Genomic DNA, 19,975 nt, shown 5'->3' on the forward strand with positions numbered 1-19,975 from the left:
GCTTACGGAGCAAACTCGTATTCGAATCCTGATTTGTCCATGGTCCATCCGTGTCATAGCGATAATAAGCAAAATCGATGGTTCAGGCGGCGTGGCGGCTCTAAGCTCAGTTCTAGCTGACCCTCTGGAACATCTTCGTATCTCCGGTATCCCTTTCTTTTCCCCGGCTCCATTCAACCTGTCAACTTCTCTCCCCCGTGTTTTCATTCCCTTCGTCTCCCTCTTCTTTGTTCTCCGATTGTTTTAATATTCGTCCTTTCAAAGCATGAATGCGCAACGGCCACCTAGCTCCCCTCGCGACACTGACCTCGACTGTGCCAAGCTCTCCTAATCCTGGCAGTGAGACTTGTCCTCCACCCGCGCTCTCCGGGATGTTCTCGAAGTGACGTCGCGTGCATACAAAAAGTACCTTCACAAGCTTACTGTCTAGTTTTCCAACGGTCGTCCCTCTCCCTCGATGGTTCCTCGCTTGAGCCGTGTTTGTTTCCTACAGAGCGGTTCCGCTGATCGCGAGCCACGATGACGCTCTTCAACCCGACCACCGTCCTCGTCGGCTTCCTCCTCCTCTACCTCGCTTCTTTCCTCATCTTCGCCATCGTCCGCATCGCGACCGGAATCTCGATCCAGCGGATCGGTTATTTTTCGCTGCGCCGCATTGCCTATGTCCCCGCGGACGGGGTCCAGATCGAACTCCGCGGACTTGGTCTATCGCTACATCCCCCCTCCTTCGCCCAACCGACATGGCTGAGTTTGCGACTTACGGACCTGAAAATCACGCTGGACCCATCGGCGTCAGCGAAAAGGAGCAGTTCCGCGAATAAATCAGATACCGACGAGCCGCAAAGTCAGTCCGAGGAGGAACCGCTCAACCCGCAGAATGGGAAAGGCAACGCCGCATCCGCGCGGAAAAACAAAACATGGATAGCGCTCAATCGTGTCAAGGATCGGGTGAAGCGGATACATCGGAAGGTGCACTGGTTGAGATTGGTGGATATTGTCGCCGTCAATACTTCGATCAATTTTCTCGAAGCTGGACAGATTCAGATTGGGACGTTGTCTTTGGCGGTAGACACAAGACGCAAGATGGTGGATCGGGGGAAAGTGTTTCGCCGAAAGAAGGGCGAGTCTGGTGAACAATGGCCTGCGGAATGGATTTTGAACGTGCACAATGTCCAGGTTGCTGTTGAAGGAAACGAGCCGATCGAGGTTTTGGATAATGTTGGGGTAAACATCCATGGGATCTTGCATAAGGGCCTTGATGGCTTGCGGGATGCGTCGGTGGCTTTCAAAATCGGGAGGATGCATATACCCTATGATGATTTGACGCTTCTAATGGAACGGATCAAGCGTTCTAGAAAACTTCCCGTGCAGGTCGACCCTACCGAGCCGGATGAGGAGGTTTCTTTTGCCGACTATGTGGAAGAGCTCGAGAAGCCCGGTAGCACAGATGAGACAATCGTCGAGACTGTTACTGCCTCGAAGGAGTTTGCGGGTTCTCTTCTGCGCGGAATCCAGGAGATTCAGGTAGCACTAAGCTTCTTCAGACTATCTCGAGCCGTCCAGTCACCGTCACCTGGCCAGAGCTCTGTTTACCTGAACGTTGTCTCGCATGAAATCGGCATTGATCTCCACCGGATGGACCAGACGAGCCCGGCGCATCGCATGTACTTCCAACGGACCGACATTGCTCATCAAGCACTTCTCGCTGCTATATCTCTTTCTGTGAGTTTGGATGATAGCTCTGGAGAAACGGACAACATCCTCTATATCCCAATGGCGACCACGACGATCAAGACAACTTTGCCATCGAAAACGATCAGTTCGTACGACGGATTCAATGCGGAGGAGCGGAACACCAATATTCTATTCGCGAACTTGGTCGTCACCTCTCCTGCTCTTGACTTGGAGCCTCGCCATGTCTCGCGGCTGTTAGGTTTGGCTCAAAACAAAGCAACAAGTTCTCGAGGGAAGAAGAGAGCAAGGGGCCAGTTGATATCTCGTTTACTTCCCAAGGCAAACATCAAGCTTTCGATTCATGAGCCTGTGATTCGATTCGTTCTTCCCATTCCCGACTCTCCGGCCGGTGAGGACGATTATAATCTCCTCATTTCATCAATCTCGTCTATATCCGTGGATGTCGAATCCTCTCATTCCTCTGAGGGCGGTGCCCACTACTCCCTATCCTCCATTTATCGTGTCGCCTCCCACAAATTCTACTACCAAACTCCGTCCGGAACGAAGCATAACCTATTGACAACGGATAACATGGAGCTGAAGGTTCTGCTTAGTGCATCCCCGGAGGTATGCGTTATGGTCTCTGGCAGCTTGAACACTTTCTCCGCCCACATGGTCAACAGTGAGGTCAATCGCGGCATTCAACAAGTTGTGGAACAATTCCGTGCCCAGCTCCGCCCTAAGAAGAGGTATGACCTGCCAGGCGAAGACCGGAAGCCTAGTGTGCTGAGGCGTCTCCCGCCTTGGCTACTCAGGTTCCAATTTGAGGCTACCGGATTCAGCCTGGAGATAGCAGGTGTTGACGAAAATGTATCGAAAGCGACACGGGGCGTCTCACTTCAACTTCAGTCCTGGACAGCCGACTACCGTGCTCAGAAAACAGAGCCCACAACCGTCAGTGTCGTGCGACGACGAACTCCCAGTCACTCCACTATTGGCGACGAGTCGCCGTTCAGATTCAATCCCACATCCCCTCCTAAGCAGACTCGAGCGAGGGTAGCCGATGGCAGACGATTGGCTTTTCATGCTCGCGGCTTTGAGGGCTTTGTCATCGAATCTGAAGACTATCTAGAGTCCGACCCATTCCTCTCCCTTCCAAGATTCGAGGTAGCACTCAGCACGTCTAGTGATCGCTTGGGACCAATATTCCATATAAATTCCCTGGTCAAAGGCATTTACCTCCAATACTCGCTCTACCGGTACTATTGTCTCAGTGTTGCATTGTTTGTACTGCAGAAGGCTTTCCTACCAGTCTCGCAAAAACAGCCAACGTCCCCGAAGAATACGCATGATATGTCGCCTCCTCTATCCCCTCGCGCTATACAGAGGAGTGAGCTTATCACGGTAGATGTCAAAGCCACCGTTGTCCAAGTGAAGACCTTTATGCCGGCAGATCCACCGATGCTGTTACAAGTCTATGGTCTCACCGCTGGCTACCATCGACATTCCGCTCCGTTCCTTCGAGCCCATCTGATCCGACTACACGCTGAAGCGCCTAAGCTCAAAGGCGTCTGGGCAAGGATAGTCAGCATGAACAACTTCCGTCTCGACCTCCGGAAAATGCGACTGAAACAAGGCAAATCTTTGGTTGAGGATAAGTCGATTGACATTTGGACGGATTTTGTACGAATAGGTGTACCTCATCATATGATCATGCACCGCGTTTTTGATAATGTGATCAACACCTCGAAGGCGTTGAAGCAATTGCACCATCGTCTAAAGAATCATACTACAGAGTTCGTGTCAGCAAGAGATCCAGAAGGGCCTAAAAAAGTCCCAAAGATCTCGTTCCGCAGCAAGGCTCTGCTTTTTGAATTGGAAGATGATGCTTTTGAGTGGAAGCTTGGTTGCATATATCGGACCGGACTTCTCGAACAGCGCCAACGCCGAGCTCGGGAGGACGCATACGATCTCAAGCTCCAGAAGCTCAAGGAGTCTGACCAACGGCGGGGCTCATCTAGGTTGCGTACACGATCCAGTCACCGAACGCTACGCAGCGAGCGGGTCAGTTCAGATTCGCGTCGAAGCAAAAGCGCGGACCCAAAACCACGAAACGAGATACCCGAGGAGAAAGAGGAAAAGCGCGGGCGTGCATCGAGATTCCGCTACGATACGGAAGGTGTATCCTCTTTTACCAATGAGGCCAAGGTGTCTGCGGAAAGTGCTTGGTACCGTCTTCAGCATTATAATGCTCGCAGCTGGAAAGCCAAGATCGATGCTGCTTTGCAGTTCCAGGGTTCATCTATCAAGGAGGTTCGCAACCTTTTTGAGGGAGCCGACGAGCCTCCAGAGGACGTGGAGGAAACCGAGACCGTGCTTGCCATACCCAATAGGCCTGCTCTCATGGCGGCTTTGATTAGCGACGTCAATCTAACCATCGACAAGCCAACATTTCCTTCTGAGAACTATCCACTGTTCCTTCACAATATTGGCAAAGGAATACCCATGTCAACTAAGTATGCGCTGCTGATCCCGATGAGCATTCAGTTGGACATGGGTGAAGCTCGTGTCAACCTCAGAGACTACCCCTTGGATCTGCTGCACATACCAGGGTTGAGGCCTGGACAGTCGCCTAGGCTCCCTAGCTGGTCACTTCGAACGAACTTTGTCATTGCCGAGGAGTATCGCGATTACAAGTCGTCCAGAAAAGTTAACGTGGAGCTCGTCCCGGCATCTGAACTTTCCGACGGGACAACGAGCCCGCCCTTCCTGCTTGATATCTGGCGGTCTGTCAGCCCTGTGAAGACCTACTCAGACCCAGTTATTGAGATCAACACAAACCTTCCCACCAGCATATCCTGGGGCATGTCTTACCAGCCTGTTATCCAAGATATGATGAAGATTATCGAAGGGTTTACCAAGGTCGAAATCGATCCTTCAGAAAGGGTTGGATTCTGGGACAAGATCAGACTCAGCTTCCATTCGCGCATTCGCGCCAAGTGGAAAGGGGATGGCGATGTCCACCTTCGTCTAAAGGGCTCCCGTGATCCCTACGTTGTTACAGGATTTGGCAGTGGATTCGTCATGTGTTTCCGCAAGGATGTCCAGTGGAACATCCACACAAGTGACGATCCGAAGGAGTTCATGAGCGTAACTAGTGGCGAATATGTCCTCGCTATTCCTGACTACAGCCATGAAGCCCGATACTTGGCTGAAGCAACAGCCGATGACCTGGAAACGATCTCCATGTCAAGTGATTTGAAGAACGCCGCTCATTTCAAGAAGGTTGTCATGAAGCTGTCGGGCGACGTGAAGTGGGCTGCGGGTTTGGTCTTTGAACGAAATGTCAATGAGAACGAGCGCTCGACGGAGTTTAGGCCTCACTACGATGTTATCCTCCAGAATCCGAACTACATCGACCCCTCGCAGCGCGAGGTAAGTGTATCCATTTATTTAGAAAAAGAAAGAAGGATCTAATCAATACAGGACTACGATGCGTATCACGGCTTCCGGAGTAACCACATCCATCTCTCCGTCGCTATCATCGCTCCTGATAGCAAGAACTGGAATGCGGACTTTGAGCAGCCGACTACGAGCTACAATACCGTCCATCTCACGCCTCGGTTCTTCACACACTTCTACAGCTGGTGGTCGCTTTTCTCGGGTGTTATGTCATTACCCGTGCGCCAAGGACGATTGTGGCCTGGGATCACGAAGACCAACAAGAAATTCAATCGTCACTTGGCCACTATCAAGTATAAGTTGCTTCTAGCTCCTCTCTTTGTTGCCCATATCTACAAGCACAAGGATCCCGAAGATTATGCCGATGATGTCGTTACCGCTACTGGCATAAAGGTTCGACTGGATAGCTTGAAGCTAGACGTCCACCAAAGAAGAGAACAGATCAAGACGCCATCCAAAGGCCGGCTTAAACAACCTCAGGCCAGTGCGATACGGATCTACAGGGCTGAGCTGGACTTGCAGGCGGCAGACTTCAGAGCTGTCTCGGCAAGCATCGAAGGAACAGGTGCCGAAGACCTTGACAAGAAGAGGGATGACATTATATCTTCCTTCCAGCAACCTGTTCCTCCAGCCGATCTTTCGCGCTTTACCATTCCTGATCACAACCTTGATTGGGTTGATATGGACGACTTCGTCGAATTGGACTGGATACTCCCGCAAGAATCTAACCCACGGACCAAGATTCTGCCGTTAGCGTTTACCCCTCGCTTCACCTACTTCAGACAAACGGACCAGGAGGAGGTTTCACCTGGACAACCAGGGTACAGTAGTTTTGGTCACGAGGATACCCATCAATGTGTCATGTCAGATAGGAATCAGCCCCGCCAGGTGCAGATAGGGCTCATTCGGGACCGTCTCACTACAATCGAGTCGAAGATCCAGGACTGTACCAGAGCGATTGGTGACCTGGAGTTACAGATGGCAAAGGATGTTGACCAAAACGAGGACTTGAGAGTTCAACATAGAGAGTATCTTCGACAAGCATCGTCACTTGCCCGAAGACGCGCTTTCCTGACGGCAGGACTCCATCGCTTGGAGAAGCAACTTTTCCGAAGCAAGAGCAGTGACACCTACCACAGCGAGAGCACTCGGACTGACGCAGACTCGGACATGCAAAGCGATAGCAAGGAAGCCGATTTCGATGGGCTATACTCTTCTCCGCATGACGACTTGAACAGTGACTTCAACAATCGTTTCATGATCCACAGCGTCCAGCTGAAGTGGAACAACTCGCTCAGAAACATTATCCTCCGATATATCCACCAGGTCAGCCAAAGACGCGGGTTTGTTTACTACATGTCACGTCGAGCCGTCAAATTTATCCTGGATATTGTTGAAGAGCAGAGCAAGAACCAAGCGAACTATTCGAAGATGTTCAGAGGCTCGTCAAGACGGCCTTCCGATGTCCGCGACGATGACGACAGCGTCGAAGACCGCATTGAGCAGCTTCTCCATGATGCCAAACGCTTCGTTAGTGCGGAAGAGCAAGATCCCCCTGAGCAAAAGGATCCGCCAACCTTCAGGTCTGATTCCACCGACAGCATATCGCCTGAGTTTACTGCGCAGAATAGTTACCACCTGCGGCTCATTGCCCCTCAGATCCAACTACAGAGCGAAAAGAACCCCAAGTCAGTCATCCTTGTTGCGGCAAAGGGCATGCAGTTGCAGGTCGTCTCGATCATGGACAAACAACGCGTCTTCGACGACGTCAGCGGTCTCGTTCAACGCCGGTTCACTCTCAACATGGACGGCGCTCAGTTCTTTGTCGCGACGCAAAAAAACTTATTGGCACATCTCCAGTTCTACGCCGGCAACAGATACGGCAACTCGCCTGGGTCTGCCTGGCCACCGTGGTTGACGCTCGAAGCTATGTTCGATTTCGAACTTAACCCGTTCGGTTTCTCGCGGATTATCCAGAAGACGTCTGCCAGCTTGCGGTATGACAAGTACAACAACCTTCGTCTGAAGTACAACGACGAAGTGGCCAAGGGACAGCCTGCAGAGGGAAGTCATCCAGACGGACCAGAAACCCGAATGGATAGTATCAGCGTCGACTTCCCTCAGTTTCGTGCTATTTGTGACTCTGCGGAGTATTATGCGCTATACATCATTGTTCTTGATCTGCTGCTTTACAGTGAGCCGCTTGAGAAGGTTCGGAATGAGCGTCTCGAACGTATAATGCTTACTTCCGACTTTAGCGACCTAAGGGGCGCTCCAGAGATGGTCTACAAGCTGCAGTCCCGGATCCGACAACTGGAGGAGATCAAAGATCATTTCCAGGTTCATGCCAAGTACCTCGATAAGCGCGGTTGGGAGGACCGGCTAGTTCTGGAGAAAGATATTGCCCGGTGTGAGGACGAACTATTCTTCTTGATGAAGGCAATCACGACATCACAGAGGAAGGTTGAGCCAACCATGACCGGAGCGACTGGTCTCCTGCGCTGGAACATCTCTGCCAGTGAGATCGTTTGGCACTTGATGAAGGATGAGTCAGAGCCCTTGGTTGAATTCCAGCTAAGGAATGCTTTGTACGACCGCACCGATAATACCGATGGCTCGAACCACAACCAAGTCTCCGTTGAGCGTCTTTACGGTCTCAACCTCTTACCGGATGCAGTTTACCCGCAAATCATCGTTCCTTATCTTGACCAGGCACGACCTCTTGAGGGCCCCGATGACTGTATGATCAAGGTCAAATGGCATATGCTGGAGGCTGTTGCCGGAATCCCCGTTGTAGACGACTTCGAAGTGTCACTGTTTCCGCTGAAGATTCAGTTAGAGCATGAACTTGGGCAAAGAGTGTTCGAATACATGTTCCCAAATGTTGGGTCGAATGCTTTCGAGAACGGTGGCTTCTCACCTTTCATGATCAAGAACGTCAAGCCTTTGGAGGGTTCCGATTCCGATGATGAGTCTGGTCAGGCCTCTACATCCAGCCTTCAATACCACAGCGACGCATCCGGTGAGGATATGACAAAGGGTCCTAGTCCGCTTGAGCTCAGACTCCAGCCCACGCTGTCCTTGGCTGAAAATCCGCGCATTGAACGCCGACCTACACATCTGAAGGCCCTTGCAATGACTCCAATCCACAAGGACGGGAGCAAGCAGCAAGTACGGCCTTCCAGCGCACTAGTCAAGAAGAAGTCAGCCGACAGTCTCCGCGTTCTTTCCCGGCAAGCCACATCATTTTCGACCACCAGCGTCAACGACGACAAGGGCAAGAAATTCGGCTTGGGTATCATGGGCGGCAAGAGCAAGGGCAAAAAGGGCGTCGATGACTTTGCCCAGATGATGGCCCGCGCCTCGAACTACATGACGCTCGCCCACGTGAGGGTCCACGACGTGGTTCTTTGCGTCAGCTACAAGGGCAAAGCAGAGCACAACATCGAAGACCTGCACGATTTCGTCTTCCGACTACCTATCCTCGAGTACCGAAACAAGACGTGGTCGAATCTGGATCTAGCGCTGCGGCTCAAGAAAGACGTCATCAAGGCCCTCATCTCCCACGCGCCTGCCATTCTCGGCAACAAGTTCTCCCACCACCGGCCGTCAAAACAGCAGCTGAAGCGATACCGCGAACTTGCGTCTTCATCTCAGGTCCTAAATAACCAAGACGCTCCTCCGCCCCCGGAGAACGGGACAAGCCCTAGCATGGTCAGTGCCGATTCGAGCAGTGGGTATATCTCGGAATCACAGTCTCATCGCTCGTCTCCTCTTGCGCGGTCGAACTCGCTGGGGTCGAGTATGTACAGTGGCAAGGATCAGAGTGGGTTGTTTGATTCGCGCTCTGCGAGTGAGGTTGATGTGGATGCTCGTTGGGAGGTGAGTTTAAACTAAAGCATTTTTCATGGTCCAGCAGCTAACAGTATTCAAGCAATCTCGTCGACTCGTCAATCCCCCTTCGCGGCCCTTGACCTCCGGTAGTGCGATCACGCGTTCTGACACAGCTCGTAAAATAGACTGGTCGGAAGATGGGTAAGAATCTCTGCACCCTTCCAAATTTTTTTTCTCCTAGTCAATCGCTAACGGTTCATGAATAAACAGCTCAAAATCAACGATCCGCAACCTTGGCCGCAAACTCCTCCCTGGTCGGAAATAGCGCACCAACAACCTCTATCCTCAACCTCATCCCATCATCCTGATCACCTCTCCCAAAATCTCCTTCACATCCTACACGCATAATCTACGCATCTTTCTTCAGATACCCCAGACGGACGGGAAAAAACCGGAGGTACGGGACGGTATATATACAGGCACCGGCGTCAGGCTCTTCCAGGCTTTTTACTCTATTTGTCGGATTACGATCCTATGCTCGATTAGCTCTTCCTACTCTTCTATTAGCGACGCTTTCAATTTTGCTCGGTTCCTAAGTTTCTCTCTTCTCCGCTACGCTATATACTATATAGCCCTTGCTTCCCTCTTGTATAAGTGCCTCGCACTACTTGCTGTTTGCCGGGGCATTTTATGTCTGCCAATGTTGGGTATTTCTACATTTGATTAATAAGTTGGCGTGATTTGCTTTCAATCAAAGGCGGGTTGATCGGGTGTAGGTGTTCTTTGTTTTGGACAGCCAGGAACGGGACAGGGCTGGGTATGCCTTATATCGGATCTATAGCTACAGAGCCCGCACAATACTGGACAGCCTTAGATAGTCATGTATATAGAATTCATCGGTTCACCTCGTATTAAATGCTGGAAGGGTTACCATAAGTTTTATGAAAATATGTGCTGCATGCTTACACGCTTACAAGCGAAACATTAGATACAGACAGAAGAAAGTGAGGGACCATTAAGTCAAAAATGTCATTGAATAAGTGCATTTACGAGCAGAGATTACGCCCTAACAGATGGTTTCAGAATGATGGTAGTACATGGTCTATTATTTCATCAAACGCTCAAGAAAGAACCATCCACCACCACTCCTTAACAAACCAGCAAGCCTCGTCAGTGTCAGGCTCAACACGGAGAGGTCCAGCAACATCATCACTACTCCTCTTCTGCACAACCCCAACCTCAGCCAACCACTCCAGCACCATAAGCACCTCCCAATCACCCATAGTCGGTCTGATCGCGGTAGCCAAGCGCTTCGCCGAGACGCCCGGTCTGACAGCAAGAGTACCAAGGATAGCGCCGATAGCAAGATCCCACAGGACCTGAATAAAGCCGCCGTGGATATCCATCCAGATGGGGAATTTCTCGGGGAGGGAAACTGTCCCTGTTCCGGTGATTGATCCCGGCGCCATACCGTGGATAGGGGTGGGGATAAGGACGCGTGGGGGAGAGGGAGGTGGGATCTTAGACGCCTTCTTCTGGGTCGGGTTGCCGGCGATGTACTTTCCTTTGACGGGGTAAACGTCGACAGGGAAGTGGAGTTTGTCCTTGTTCATCATGCGCGTGAGGTATCCGCCCTCTGTGAGACCGAATTTGTCGCGGGGCGGGTCGCGCGGGACGAATTTGACGCGGCCATCAGCGAAAAGGTTAAGTAGAGCTAGGATGTCGCCGTCTTCGGCATTAAAGGCAACGCTGTGGGTGCCTTCTTTCGTGAGTGCTGGGTCAAGGGTTCCAGTCTTGAATTTGGAGGCGCGACGGAACTCGACGGCGTCGACGGCGCGCCTTTTGCTGAGCGTTTGGATGAAGTAGTCCGTCATGTCGTAGTTGCGGCCAGGAACCATGCGGCCCTTGTTAGCTTGTGAGATGACCCGTTCGGTTACGAGGGTTTGAAGAGCGTGGCTCAAATGAGCCTCGTTGATGTGCGATAGAGTATGCCGGGCATCTGGGGCGCGGTATACTTCGGCGGGTGTAAAAACGTTTGCTCGAACCCATGTCTTCGTTTTCTCGAAGCGGGTAAGCTCTAAGCGGCGCTGGGAGAGAGAGTTGTCTGCCTTCATTGGTAGAGGGGCAGCGAACGCTACATTGGCCATCAACGCTCTCTTCCGGTTAACAGTGACTTGCACTGTCGTTTGATACAATTCATCCAAAGAGACGAGATTTTCCTCGCGGAGCTCAAATATATCGTCGAATTGCTCCCGTGTGGCAGGAAGATCCGGCGTCCGATCAGACTTAGGAACATCCAAAGTGGCGCTGGCCCAGTCAATCACAGCGATCCAGTCGTATCCTTCTAAATTATCGTAATCGATTGGAGGGACTTGGTCGTTGGCGTATGCCTCGACAAATCGCTCTTGAAAGTCATATTGCATCTTCGCTATTTGCAATCGGCTCCTGGCAAGAAATGATTTGCCCTTATCCTGTATCAACTTCGGGTCTTGGTCTGGAAAGCAGCGTGAAATCAAGGGCCAGTCGACAATATTGCCATTAGAGCCTCCAGCCAGTGTACGCACGGCGACAATTGCAATCATGAGTCTTCGATAAGACGAACGTGAAAAAGGTTGTGGAATCCGATTGCGACGGAACGGTACTCGTGGGGAAGATGGTTCGTTCCCACTGGCTATCGTCTCATTCAACCTCTCCAGGCGACGCGGCCGATCTGGAACAGGAGGCTTGTATCGGCGCATGCGCATCGTCTCGAAATGCACCGGCTGTTGGAACTCAGGATAGCCCTCAGAGACAAAACCATATGAAGGATTCTCAAAGGTCCCAGATTCTTGTCGCCAATTTCGCGCTCTCCGCGCGCTGGAAGCCGATTCGTCAAACATGAGATCGGTATGCCCAGCATCGAATCGAATCCCACCCTCAAGCGGCGCACTCTCAAAGGTACCTTGAATTCCGTGGTTGATGTAACGAATACCCTCGCTTCTTTCCTGGAGAATCTTCTCGTTTTGGAGCTCCCACCGGAGAATTGCGTTGGTGTCTCGGATGAAGTCCCTTGACCGAGAATCTGTTTCCCCTGGCGTATGAAAATTACGTCTTCCAGCTAGCATGAGTTGATCGTCGAGCGAATATGGTAGGTGGGCATCTCGCTTTCGTGGCATGCGAGCCGGACCATATCTCGGTATAGACCTTGACATGTAGAGAGCTGCGAGACCCGCATTGGTAGAGAATGTCCCATTGCTCGGGTTAAACGATTGATACGGGTTCATCAACATCAATGTGGCGCGCATCATGGTCACCTGTTTGGAATTCTTTTGAGGAGCTCTGGACAAGGAAAGATTTGCAAGGCCCGCATCAGTAGAAAAAGTCCCGTTCACTGGGTTGAAGGACTGAGTGGGACTCATCAGCATTGCGTACGGCGCCATCATAGATAAGGCGGAATAGATGCGCTGCAGCTGACGATTACCAAACCTGCTAGAAAACAGACGGTGCCTTTTCTCACCGTATTTGGTCAGAAGCCCAAAAGTTCGATCATCTCCAGGCAATTCCGTGCCAGATATTGGAGGCATAAAAGTATCAAGACGTGACAAAAGCCGGACGGCACCTGACGGGAGTATTTCTTGCATACTTTCGCGCATTTGTTCGATTTCCAGCCGCCGATTGAGTCTTCGTTGGATAGAGACTCCCTTTTTCTTCTCCATCGTCTGGATCATTGCTGGTTTGTTTTGCAGTTTCACAGTGAGGCTAGACTCGAGAGGAACTTCGGCGGGTAGCTTCAAAATCTTGGGAAGTGGTCCTTGTTTCGTGAGGGTTGGATCAACTTCAACACCAGGAGGGAAATAATGTCGGGTTTCTGATGCCAATATCCTCTTCTGCATGTCCTTTATAAACAGGTCATCTGGCGCCAGTTCCGCCTTACAGATAACGGTCTTTGTGACCATAACACCTTTGCGATCTTTACCGCAGAATGTCTGCTGTCGGAGCTTCCCAGCGTCCACCAAATGTTTAACGGTAGTTCTGAGCGTGCGCATATCAGGCCTCTCTTTGTACTTGGTTTTCATCCAAGCCGTGACGAATGGGTACCAAAGGTCAGAACCCATCGGGAAAGCGCCCCCAGCTTTCTCCACAAGGTCCATGACAATCTTTCTTCGTAAGAAAGCAACTGAACCTCCTTTATCAACATGCTTTGAGCGCGTAATTCGCTTAGATGAGGTTTCAGGGGTGAGCGTAGCATGTGAGGCAGGAGTTCCAGTTTGAGAAACAGCAGATTTAGACGACTGCTGCAGACGCGCCGGCAAAGGCTTCGATGTGGTGTTGGAAATTCTGTTTACGGTGCCAGAACCCACGACAGAAGGAGCGCCATTCCCCACACGCGGCGTTCCTGGCACTACTTCCTCGTTGATTGGCAGCTCAGCGCTAGGCTGGGAAGCAGATGGGATATCCTCATTCGATGTCTCCTGTACAGAGCTCTCGATTCCCAAAGGAACGGGCGATGATGCCGGTACATCTGCAGTAGGTTCGCCATCATCTGTGGCTGCCACTGAGGCTTCCAACGATTTGTGTGCTTGCCGACCGGTCGGTTTCCGACGAGACCATTTCGGGCCATCTCCGTCCGTCGCTGGGCTGCTTTGCAGGGCTCTCGCCGCTCTGCCGCCTCGTTTCCGTACGCGAATACTATCTTGATGCCCAATCTCAGGCGACAAATTTCTCTTCCGCTTCCCCTGGTTGCTAGAAGTCTGAGGCTCGTGGGCTGGAGGGCCCTCAGATTTACCCTCATTCGCATTTTCATCACGAGCTGGTTCCTGGGAGATGTCTGAACCGTTGGTACTATCGCCTGTGCGACGTAGCTTCGAAGATTTTGCAGGCATGGAATCGAGTTCCGGACCGGCGCTGTCTTGCTCATGAGGTCTTTTCGTTCCGTGCACAACATTGGCCTCTTCTCCACCACTTGCTTGAGTGACGTTGCCACCAACGCCGTCCAACATGCTCACACTGAGGGTCGAAGGTTCAGGCGACTGAGACGCAGGCTTGCTTCTGTCCAGATTGTCATCTTCGGCTCGGAACCATGGAAGATTCGCCAGTTTAGTGGATTTGAATACAGCGAGTCGACTAGCAGGTGGACGCCCTCGTTCCTTGCCAGCTGGTCTTCGTCGCCCTCGTGGCGTAACGTATACTCCAGGACCTTGACGATCAATGAGTAAAACACTGTATTCTGTCCACGACTCATCGTACCCCATTGCTTTCATCCGCTCTATCTTGGACATGCCGGAATAATCAGGCGGTTCACGTTTTAGCTTCTTCGGACGTTTGGGTGCTGGTGTAGCAATTTCATCTGTGTCTATGCCGGATATGGCTTCGTCGCTGGCGTTCAGCCGCGAGAATGTATCTGGTGTGGCTCTTATTCCCGCTGGAGATGGCACATTGTGTCCTTTGATTCCATACTGGATGGCTAAAGACGTGGAAGTCAGCATGAAGACGTTCAAATCGTAAACTGGATGGCTTACTGTAAGTGCCGTCACTAAGTTTTACAGCCTTGGGGTCGCTACTCGAAACATTGTAGTCCTTTGGTTTGACGATCCACATGCAGTCTGAGAGACAGCAATCGCCATTCTTTACCAAGTCGCTGGTTGGTATGTCCTGAGGCAGCCCGTACGCATCGAGCTGTGGTTTGGCGTCCACGGGGGGGACAGCAATCGAGCTTGATTTGCTGTTTCTTGGGGCAAACTCTACGGCTTCCCACGAACATTCCCCAGCTTCGACCAATTTACCAAAGTTTTCCGCAGAGTAATGGATGTAGTGGGTGATGGTGCGATTCAATGCTGTATCACGCACAAGGGCGAGATGGCGAAGATACGGAGGCTGTGACAACTGCCAGCATTCCGATAAACGAGCCAATGTATTCTCCAGTGGTCGTCGCCAAAGAACTCCGGAAAAGGTTCTTATGACATCCTAGGCATATCAGAAACATGGGCAAAAAGAAAAGCCCAATCGACTTACAGAGTTGCTAGACCCTGCGGTTCCAGCTCGATCGACCACTTCAAATATCTGGTTATGGAGACTTCGGTCGGGGCTCCATATTGGGAGAACGCGTCCAGAAGCCTCCTCCCCTTCCATTGCATGAATACCTTCTGTAGCAGTAGCCTCTCCGGTTAGGTCCTCCGCCTCCGCCTCGTCTTCGAACTCGACGTCATCACCCTTGCCAAGGTCTGCATACCAATTCATGCTAAAATCGTGGAACCGCTCGATATCCTTCGCCGTGGGCTCCCGCACGAGCATAACACAAGGATGATACTTCTTCATGGTATTGGCATACTGCGACATGGCTCTAACACGTCTGACCACACCTATACGCTCGAATTTCCGAAGAGCACGAGACAGAACTTTCCAATGCCAGTGGTCGTTGAAGCCTAGCACATTCTTGAGATCATTGCGCGCTATAATTTGATGCTCCCGCAAGATTCCAAAAAGCTTGTCGGTGAATGCATTGAAATCAACCATCCTGACAGCTCCGGTGTCAGAAGTGTCAGCGGTGGATGTCATCGCATCTTCCGACAGGAACTTGCGCAGCGTGCAGAGACTGGTACGAGCACCTCTTAGCTGAATGGCTCTTTTTTCGATATACCCTTTCTGTTGCAGGATATCCGTACGTTTCGGTACCGATCGTTTGTCCTGACCGCTAAGCTTGATCAAATCCGGCTGGGATACGCCAGCAGACCTGTACGATGCAATGATGGAGAGCAGAGCAAATTCCATGGGGAGTACTTTAGTCTCATCCGGTTCATGGCCAGTGATGGCGAGCCATGTCCGCTCCTGGGAAACGAACACACTGATGGGTTTCTCGTCCGCGTCAGCCGCTTTTTGACGCCGTTCGGCCTCTTGAAGGCTCAATTGATTCCCCTCCCGTTCGTTCCCCACAGAAACTTCGGGGTTCTTGGTTAGCCACTGCCATACTTTCTCCTGAAAACGCCTGTCGATAACAGGATTGTGCTCCGAGCCCTCATTTGCGTATTTGGCATAGAAGACGTCAATGTATGACAAAATGTCTGTGGGCGATGCGCCTATAGAGTGTCAACTATGCAGTCATACAAAGGCCCCATTGGGCGGGGCGGGATGCAGGGGTGGATCATCATCAAGAAAAGCTTCAAAAAGTTCACTGACCTTGATTGCCACAGAGCGCGACCTCTGCGAGCAGGAAATCAATCAAATCTCGTAGGCTAGGGGCCATGGTATATCCATGCTTTTATCTACTGCGATACCGGCTCAATCCCCATCCAAGTGAGCAAGTGGTCGAGGCGACAAGGCTTGTCAGAAAAAAAAAAAACCCCGTTGGTTCAAATGAAGAGATAGCGCGATTCGAACCGACGTCGTGGAAGAAAATCTCCAGCGCGGCGAATGGTGGGGTAGCGGGCGAGACACGTGACATGCGAGAGCTAGTCTGCCTCACACTTAAGGCATACACAGCTTCCGAAGTATATAGACTGCAGATATGTACATGATAATAACTGACCCTGCCCTAACAGCTTATTAATTAGGTCAGTAAGACAATCAGATAGCCTCATATTGTTCTACTAAGTGTCAAAGCGGAGAATGACCTTCTAGCCAAGTATATGCGGTGTCATCCGGTCCTTATCAACCGTACTCTTGGCCCAGATTTGGTAGAGTTCATGATGACAAGTTAGAAATAATGTATAACTAAAAAGTAATGGAAGGGGACTATGTTTCCGTGAGAGTGTATTAAATATCGCAATGTTTCGCGCGTTGAGCAGCCTTTTTCCAAGATACGTTCTCTCATATCTGGGCTGAAGAATATATATTCTCAGACACGATTTTAGACTTCACATCACAGAACGCGTTGTTAGAGTCAATCGCACAGAAATCTACCTCTACCTCTTTGCCTGTGAAAGCAGCAGTAAGATAATAGTAGATACTATATGGCCTTCCGGGCTGCGTAGAGGACTGTCGGGAGGAGTTAACTGAACCAAGAGGACAAGGTCTCGCCACGACTATACCTAACGGTAGGGTATGATCATGCATATCAGGGACACTGTGATCCAGAAAATCCGACACTATGAACACAAACATTTGGGAATGTTTATTACATCCCGTTATCCCCGCCATGCCCTGTCATCGTAGAACCAAGCTGAGTGCAGCATGGGAGGACAGGATATGGGCGGCATTATTGCCACCGTCACTTACAAAGGGTGTTTTGTTCGACTCAGCCTCAACGCCAAGTTGGGTGGCACTCACAACCACTTTCATTTTTTGTTAAAATACTAGATGCTCTTCCTTCGCCTCTGCCGAGACGAGACTCGAAAGCATTCAACATCGACAAAACCATGTCGAAAGCCGAGGCCGCTGAGCGCCGGCCGAGTGCCCTACCCCGTTTGAGCAGAGGATGCGTAAGGATGCGACAACGTAGAGGCCGTCAGTTAGCTGATTCAAGGCAGCTCATGTCCAAGACGATATTTCATTGACTATAGCCAGACCATAAACCATCAATGAACCCCGCAGCAAGGAAGTACTGTATCGTACGACCAAAGGCACCTGAGAAAGTTGAAAGGGAGCGAAAGCGATGGACGTTTTAGGTCCTGGGAACCGAGTAATGCCAAAAGACATGAATGGCCAAGATGCCTTCAGCAATAATGGCTCTTCGATTTTGAGTGCTTCGTAGTCGGGTGGATTTGAGGAAATTCCCCAATTTTAGACACAAGGGTCCAATTTATGCAGTGTAGATCGTGCAGCTTGGCAGCCATCTCGGCCTAGCCCGTCTGGCGCACCATCTGCCCGTATCCACGGTTGCAAAGACATTCTGTAGTGCGCATATTTTTTGCTCACATGTTGAACCAAAATGAAGACATGGTCGCAGATTGTAGTCGCCCAATCGTACCACGGGACAGGGAGATGCTGGTGTTGTTCGGCTGAAGAACTCATCCGAGCCGAAACTGTATAGAACCCTTGGGCTTGGCGTGCAAGAAACCGACCACACTGGGCTTATATCACTCAGACCTCATTATCTGCTTGGCTGACCGGGGCCAACACTGGGCACTGGAGCAGCCGTAAGCGCTCTGCAGAAATGAGATATTGAGACAGGATCCAGACAGCGAAGATCATGACCGCAGCAGGAGGGAATGTTTGACGGAAGCTCGGCTCTGACATCACTGACATCACCGCTTGGTTTACGTCAGAAAGGCACAAGCTGAGGCCCTTCCAGGCGTTGAAAAACAAGCCCGTCAGCTCGACTCTTTTGAGTCTTTGACATTTCCGTTTGTTCCGGACTTTCACGGGGCAAGTTTCTTCTTTTGAAAGCGCCCAATTTGAAGCACTGTTCCATAAAGGATCTCTTATCTCCGCCGGTTCCGTCGAACCGTTCATATTGCTTTTCTCGCCTCCCAGGGACTTACCCACATGAACTTCCGAATGCCCAGTCCCTCCGAACAACCTCAGACCACTACAATCGACTTACGCTTGTCATCACGCTTTGATGGATACAGAAGCGAATCCCGCTACCGCTCAGGTGCCTGCCACTTCTGTAGGCACGTCAGAGCCTCCGCCGCTCCCATATTCCCTGCGAGACCGGAAAAAATCGATCGCATTCTTCTGGTCCTTGTTTCTCATCGACTGCATCGCTCAGCCGCTCGCGTTGTATTTTGGACTATGGTACGGGACGAATCTGTCGCATAACCTGGGTATGTTTCTTCAGTCGAGTGGTGTGATGTAAGAATAGTGGCAGACGGCCAACATGATCACTCTCTAGTTTTCACTATCGTCACCATCTCACTGGGTGGTATCTCCGTCTTCGAGTACTTCTATCGACTCTACAACCTCTTCCGCTCCGATTCTACAACCCGGCCGTTGAATGCTAGGAAGTCATGGGTAGGCGCATATACAAGGACACTTGATTGATCCCGATGCTGACCTCGGTAGCTGGACTTTTTTCAAATCAACTTCACAATCGTATGGTTAATATTGGCGGTTGAGCTCATCACGTACGTCGACTTCTCATTCGACAAACCTTGGTTTTCGCTGACAATTATCACAGCGGAACGGTACCTGAGGAGCCTTATGGTGAGGACTAGCTTGAGAGGTCGATCTTGAAACCATACTAACCACTGTTTTTTTTAGTGCGGCTTGTCGCTATGGTCCTTCCTACCGTGATGTTCTACTTTGGGGCGGTGTACCTTTCACTTGACATTCTTCGCGCATGCGGGTTCAGAGCCCCTTTCCGCATCTCCTCCACTCCAAAGGGCGCCGTCATGCCCACAGCCTTGTATGTTATGATTGAAGATGTGGTGGCGGTCGACGGAGGCGGAGGCCAAATGTACCGATACGCTCTGCGAACCCGTTACCTATCCAGCCCATATTTCCGCCGGATGCTCGTGCAGATGAACTTCTTCTGGGCAGGTGGTTCCATCGTCTGGGCTGCTGCCATCACCGCCATGATTTTCACAACGCCCCAGGACGCGGCCTTTGTTGTACGTATTTTGAAGCCAGCGTTTCCACAATGGCTAACAATACCCTTTGCAGATTGGATGGTCGGTCCCATTCGTCTGGGCCGGTCTTTGGACATTAATCACTATCCCGTGGGTCCAGAGTGATCTTCGACGCGAGAAGGAAGCATGGCGTACCAACGGCGCTCAAGGAGGCGAGGCATACGTCGACGATATCAATGCTCCAACAGCCCGGACTCGCATCGAGTCCATCCACTTCCCGCGCTTCTTCCCTCAAAGACTTGTTCGAGAGAAGCCGTCTGCAGCGTCCATGTCTGAAACGCAATCGTGAATGTCCATGAATCAACCTTACATATAATCAACCCACGAATCTTATATCAGCAACATCAATCACCACAGCAACGTCGTACGAATCATGATAACCGCAATAGATACCCATGTCTCTCTTCATTCGATTTTTGTATTATTGCAATGTGTCCATATATCTTCGAGATGTCCCAACGAGATGTCCTCTGGGTCTGTCTTTCCAAACAATTAATTCCAACAAGAGACATATACAGCTC

General features: G+C 51.0%; 3 protein-coding genes across 3 annotated transcripts; 2 read left to right on the plus strand and 1 right to left on the minus strand.

Annotated features, from left to right (window-relative positions):
• The first annotated feature begins 214 nt into the window (after positions 1 to 214).
• BDW74DRAFT_53077 (uncharacterized protein) lies at positions 215 to 9,513 on the plus strand. Its single transcript, XM_073733070.1, has 3 exons — positions 215 to 5,109; positions 5,161 to 9,018; positions 9,071 to 9,513. The coding sequence occupies exons 1-3, from the start codon at positions 520 to 522 to the stop codon at positions 9,173 to 9,175; spliced, it is 8,553 nt and encodes a 2,850-aa protein (XP_073581904.1). The 5' UTR covers positions 215 to 519; the 3' UTR covers positions 9,176 to 9,513.
• Positions 9,514 to 10,091: 578 nt separating this feature from the next.
• BDW74DRAFT_180045 (putative TFIIIC transcription initiation factor complex subunits Tfc3) lies at positions 10,092 to 16,189 on the minus strand (the record flags this gene model as incomplete). Its single annotated transcript, XM_073729629.1, has 4 exons — positions 10,092 to 14,413; positions 14,469 to 14,913; positions 14,962 to 16,022; positions 16,123 to 16,189. 4 exons carry the CDS (start codon positions 16,187 to 16,189, stop codon positions 10,092 to 10,094), a joined length of 5,895 nt encoding a protein of 1,964 aa, XP_073581905.1.
• A 1,824-nt stretch (positions 16,190 to 18,013) lies between these two features.
• BDW74DRAFT_53092 (uncharacterized protein) lies at positions 18,014 to 19,923 on the plus strand. Its single transcript, XM_073733071.1, has 6 exons — positions 18,014 to 18,650; positions 18,719 to 18,837; positions 18,889 to 18,950; positions 19,004 to 19,029; positions 19,087 to 19,436; positions 19,489 to 19,923. The coding sequence occupies exons 1-6, from the start codon at positions 18,446 to 18,448 to the stop codon at positions 19,741 to 19,743; spliced, it is 1,017 nt and encodes a 338-aa protein (XP_073581906.1). The 5' UTR covers positions 18,014 to 18,445; the 3' UTR covers positions 19,744 to 19,923.
• Positions 19,924 to 19,975: the final 52 nt, after the last annotated feature.

The sequence above is a fragment of the Aspergillus multicolor genome (assembly GCF_047715735.1).
Source record: "Aspergillus multicolor strain CBS 133.54 unplaced genomic scaffold BDW74scaffold_20, whole genome shotgun sequence".
Lineage (NCBI taxonomy): Eukaryota > Fungi > Ascomycota > Eurotiomycetes > Eurotiales > Aspergillaceae > Aspergillus > Aspergillus multicolor.

What these genes read in the sequence shown, in the direction of transcription:
- BDW74DRAFT_53077 (XM_073733070.1), top strand. Translation starts at nt 520, where the DNA reads ATGACGCTCTTCAACCCGACCACCGTCCTCGTCGGCTTCCTCCTCCTC. An exon ending in TCGACCCCTCGCAGCGCGAG is followed by an intron (nt 5,110 to 5,160) that starts GTAAGTGTATCC and finishes TAATCAATACAG; the next exon opens with GACTACGATGCGTATCACGG. An exon ending in ATGTGGATGCTCGTTGGGAG is followed by an intron (nt 9,019 to 9,070) that starts GTGAGTTTAAAC and finishes ACAGTATTCAAG; the next exon opens with CAATCTCGTCGACTCGTCAA.
- BDW74DRAFT_53092 (XM_073733071.1), top strand. Translation starts at nt 18,446, where the DNA reads ATGGATACAGAAGCGAATCCCGCTACCGCTCAGGTGCCTGCCACTTCT. An exon ending in TTGGCGGTTGAGCTCATCAC is followed by an intron (nt 18,951 to 19,003) that starts GTACGTCGACTT and finishes CAATTATCACAG; the next exon opens with CGGAACGGTACCTGAGGAGC. An exon ending in CCCAGGACGCGGCCTTTGTT is followed by an intron (nt 19,437 to 19,488) that starts GTACGTATTTTG and finishes TACCCTTTGCAG; the next exon opens with ATTGGATGGTCGGTCCCATT.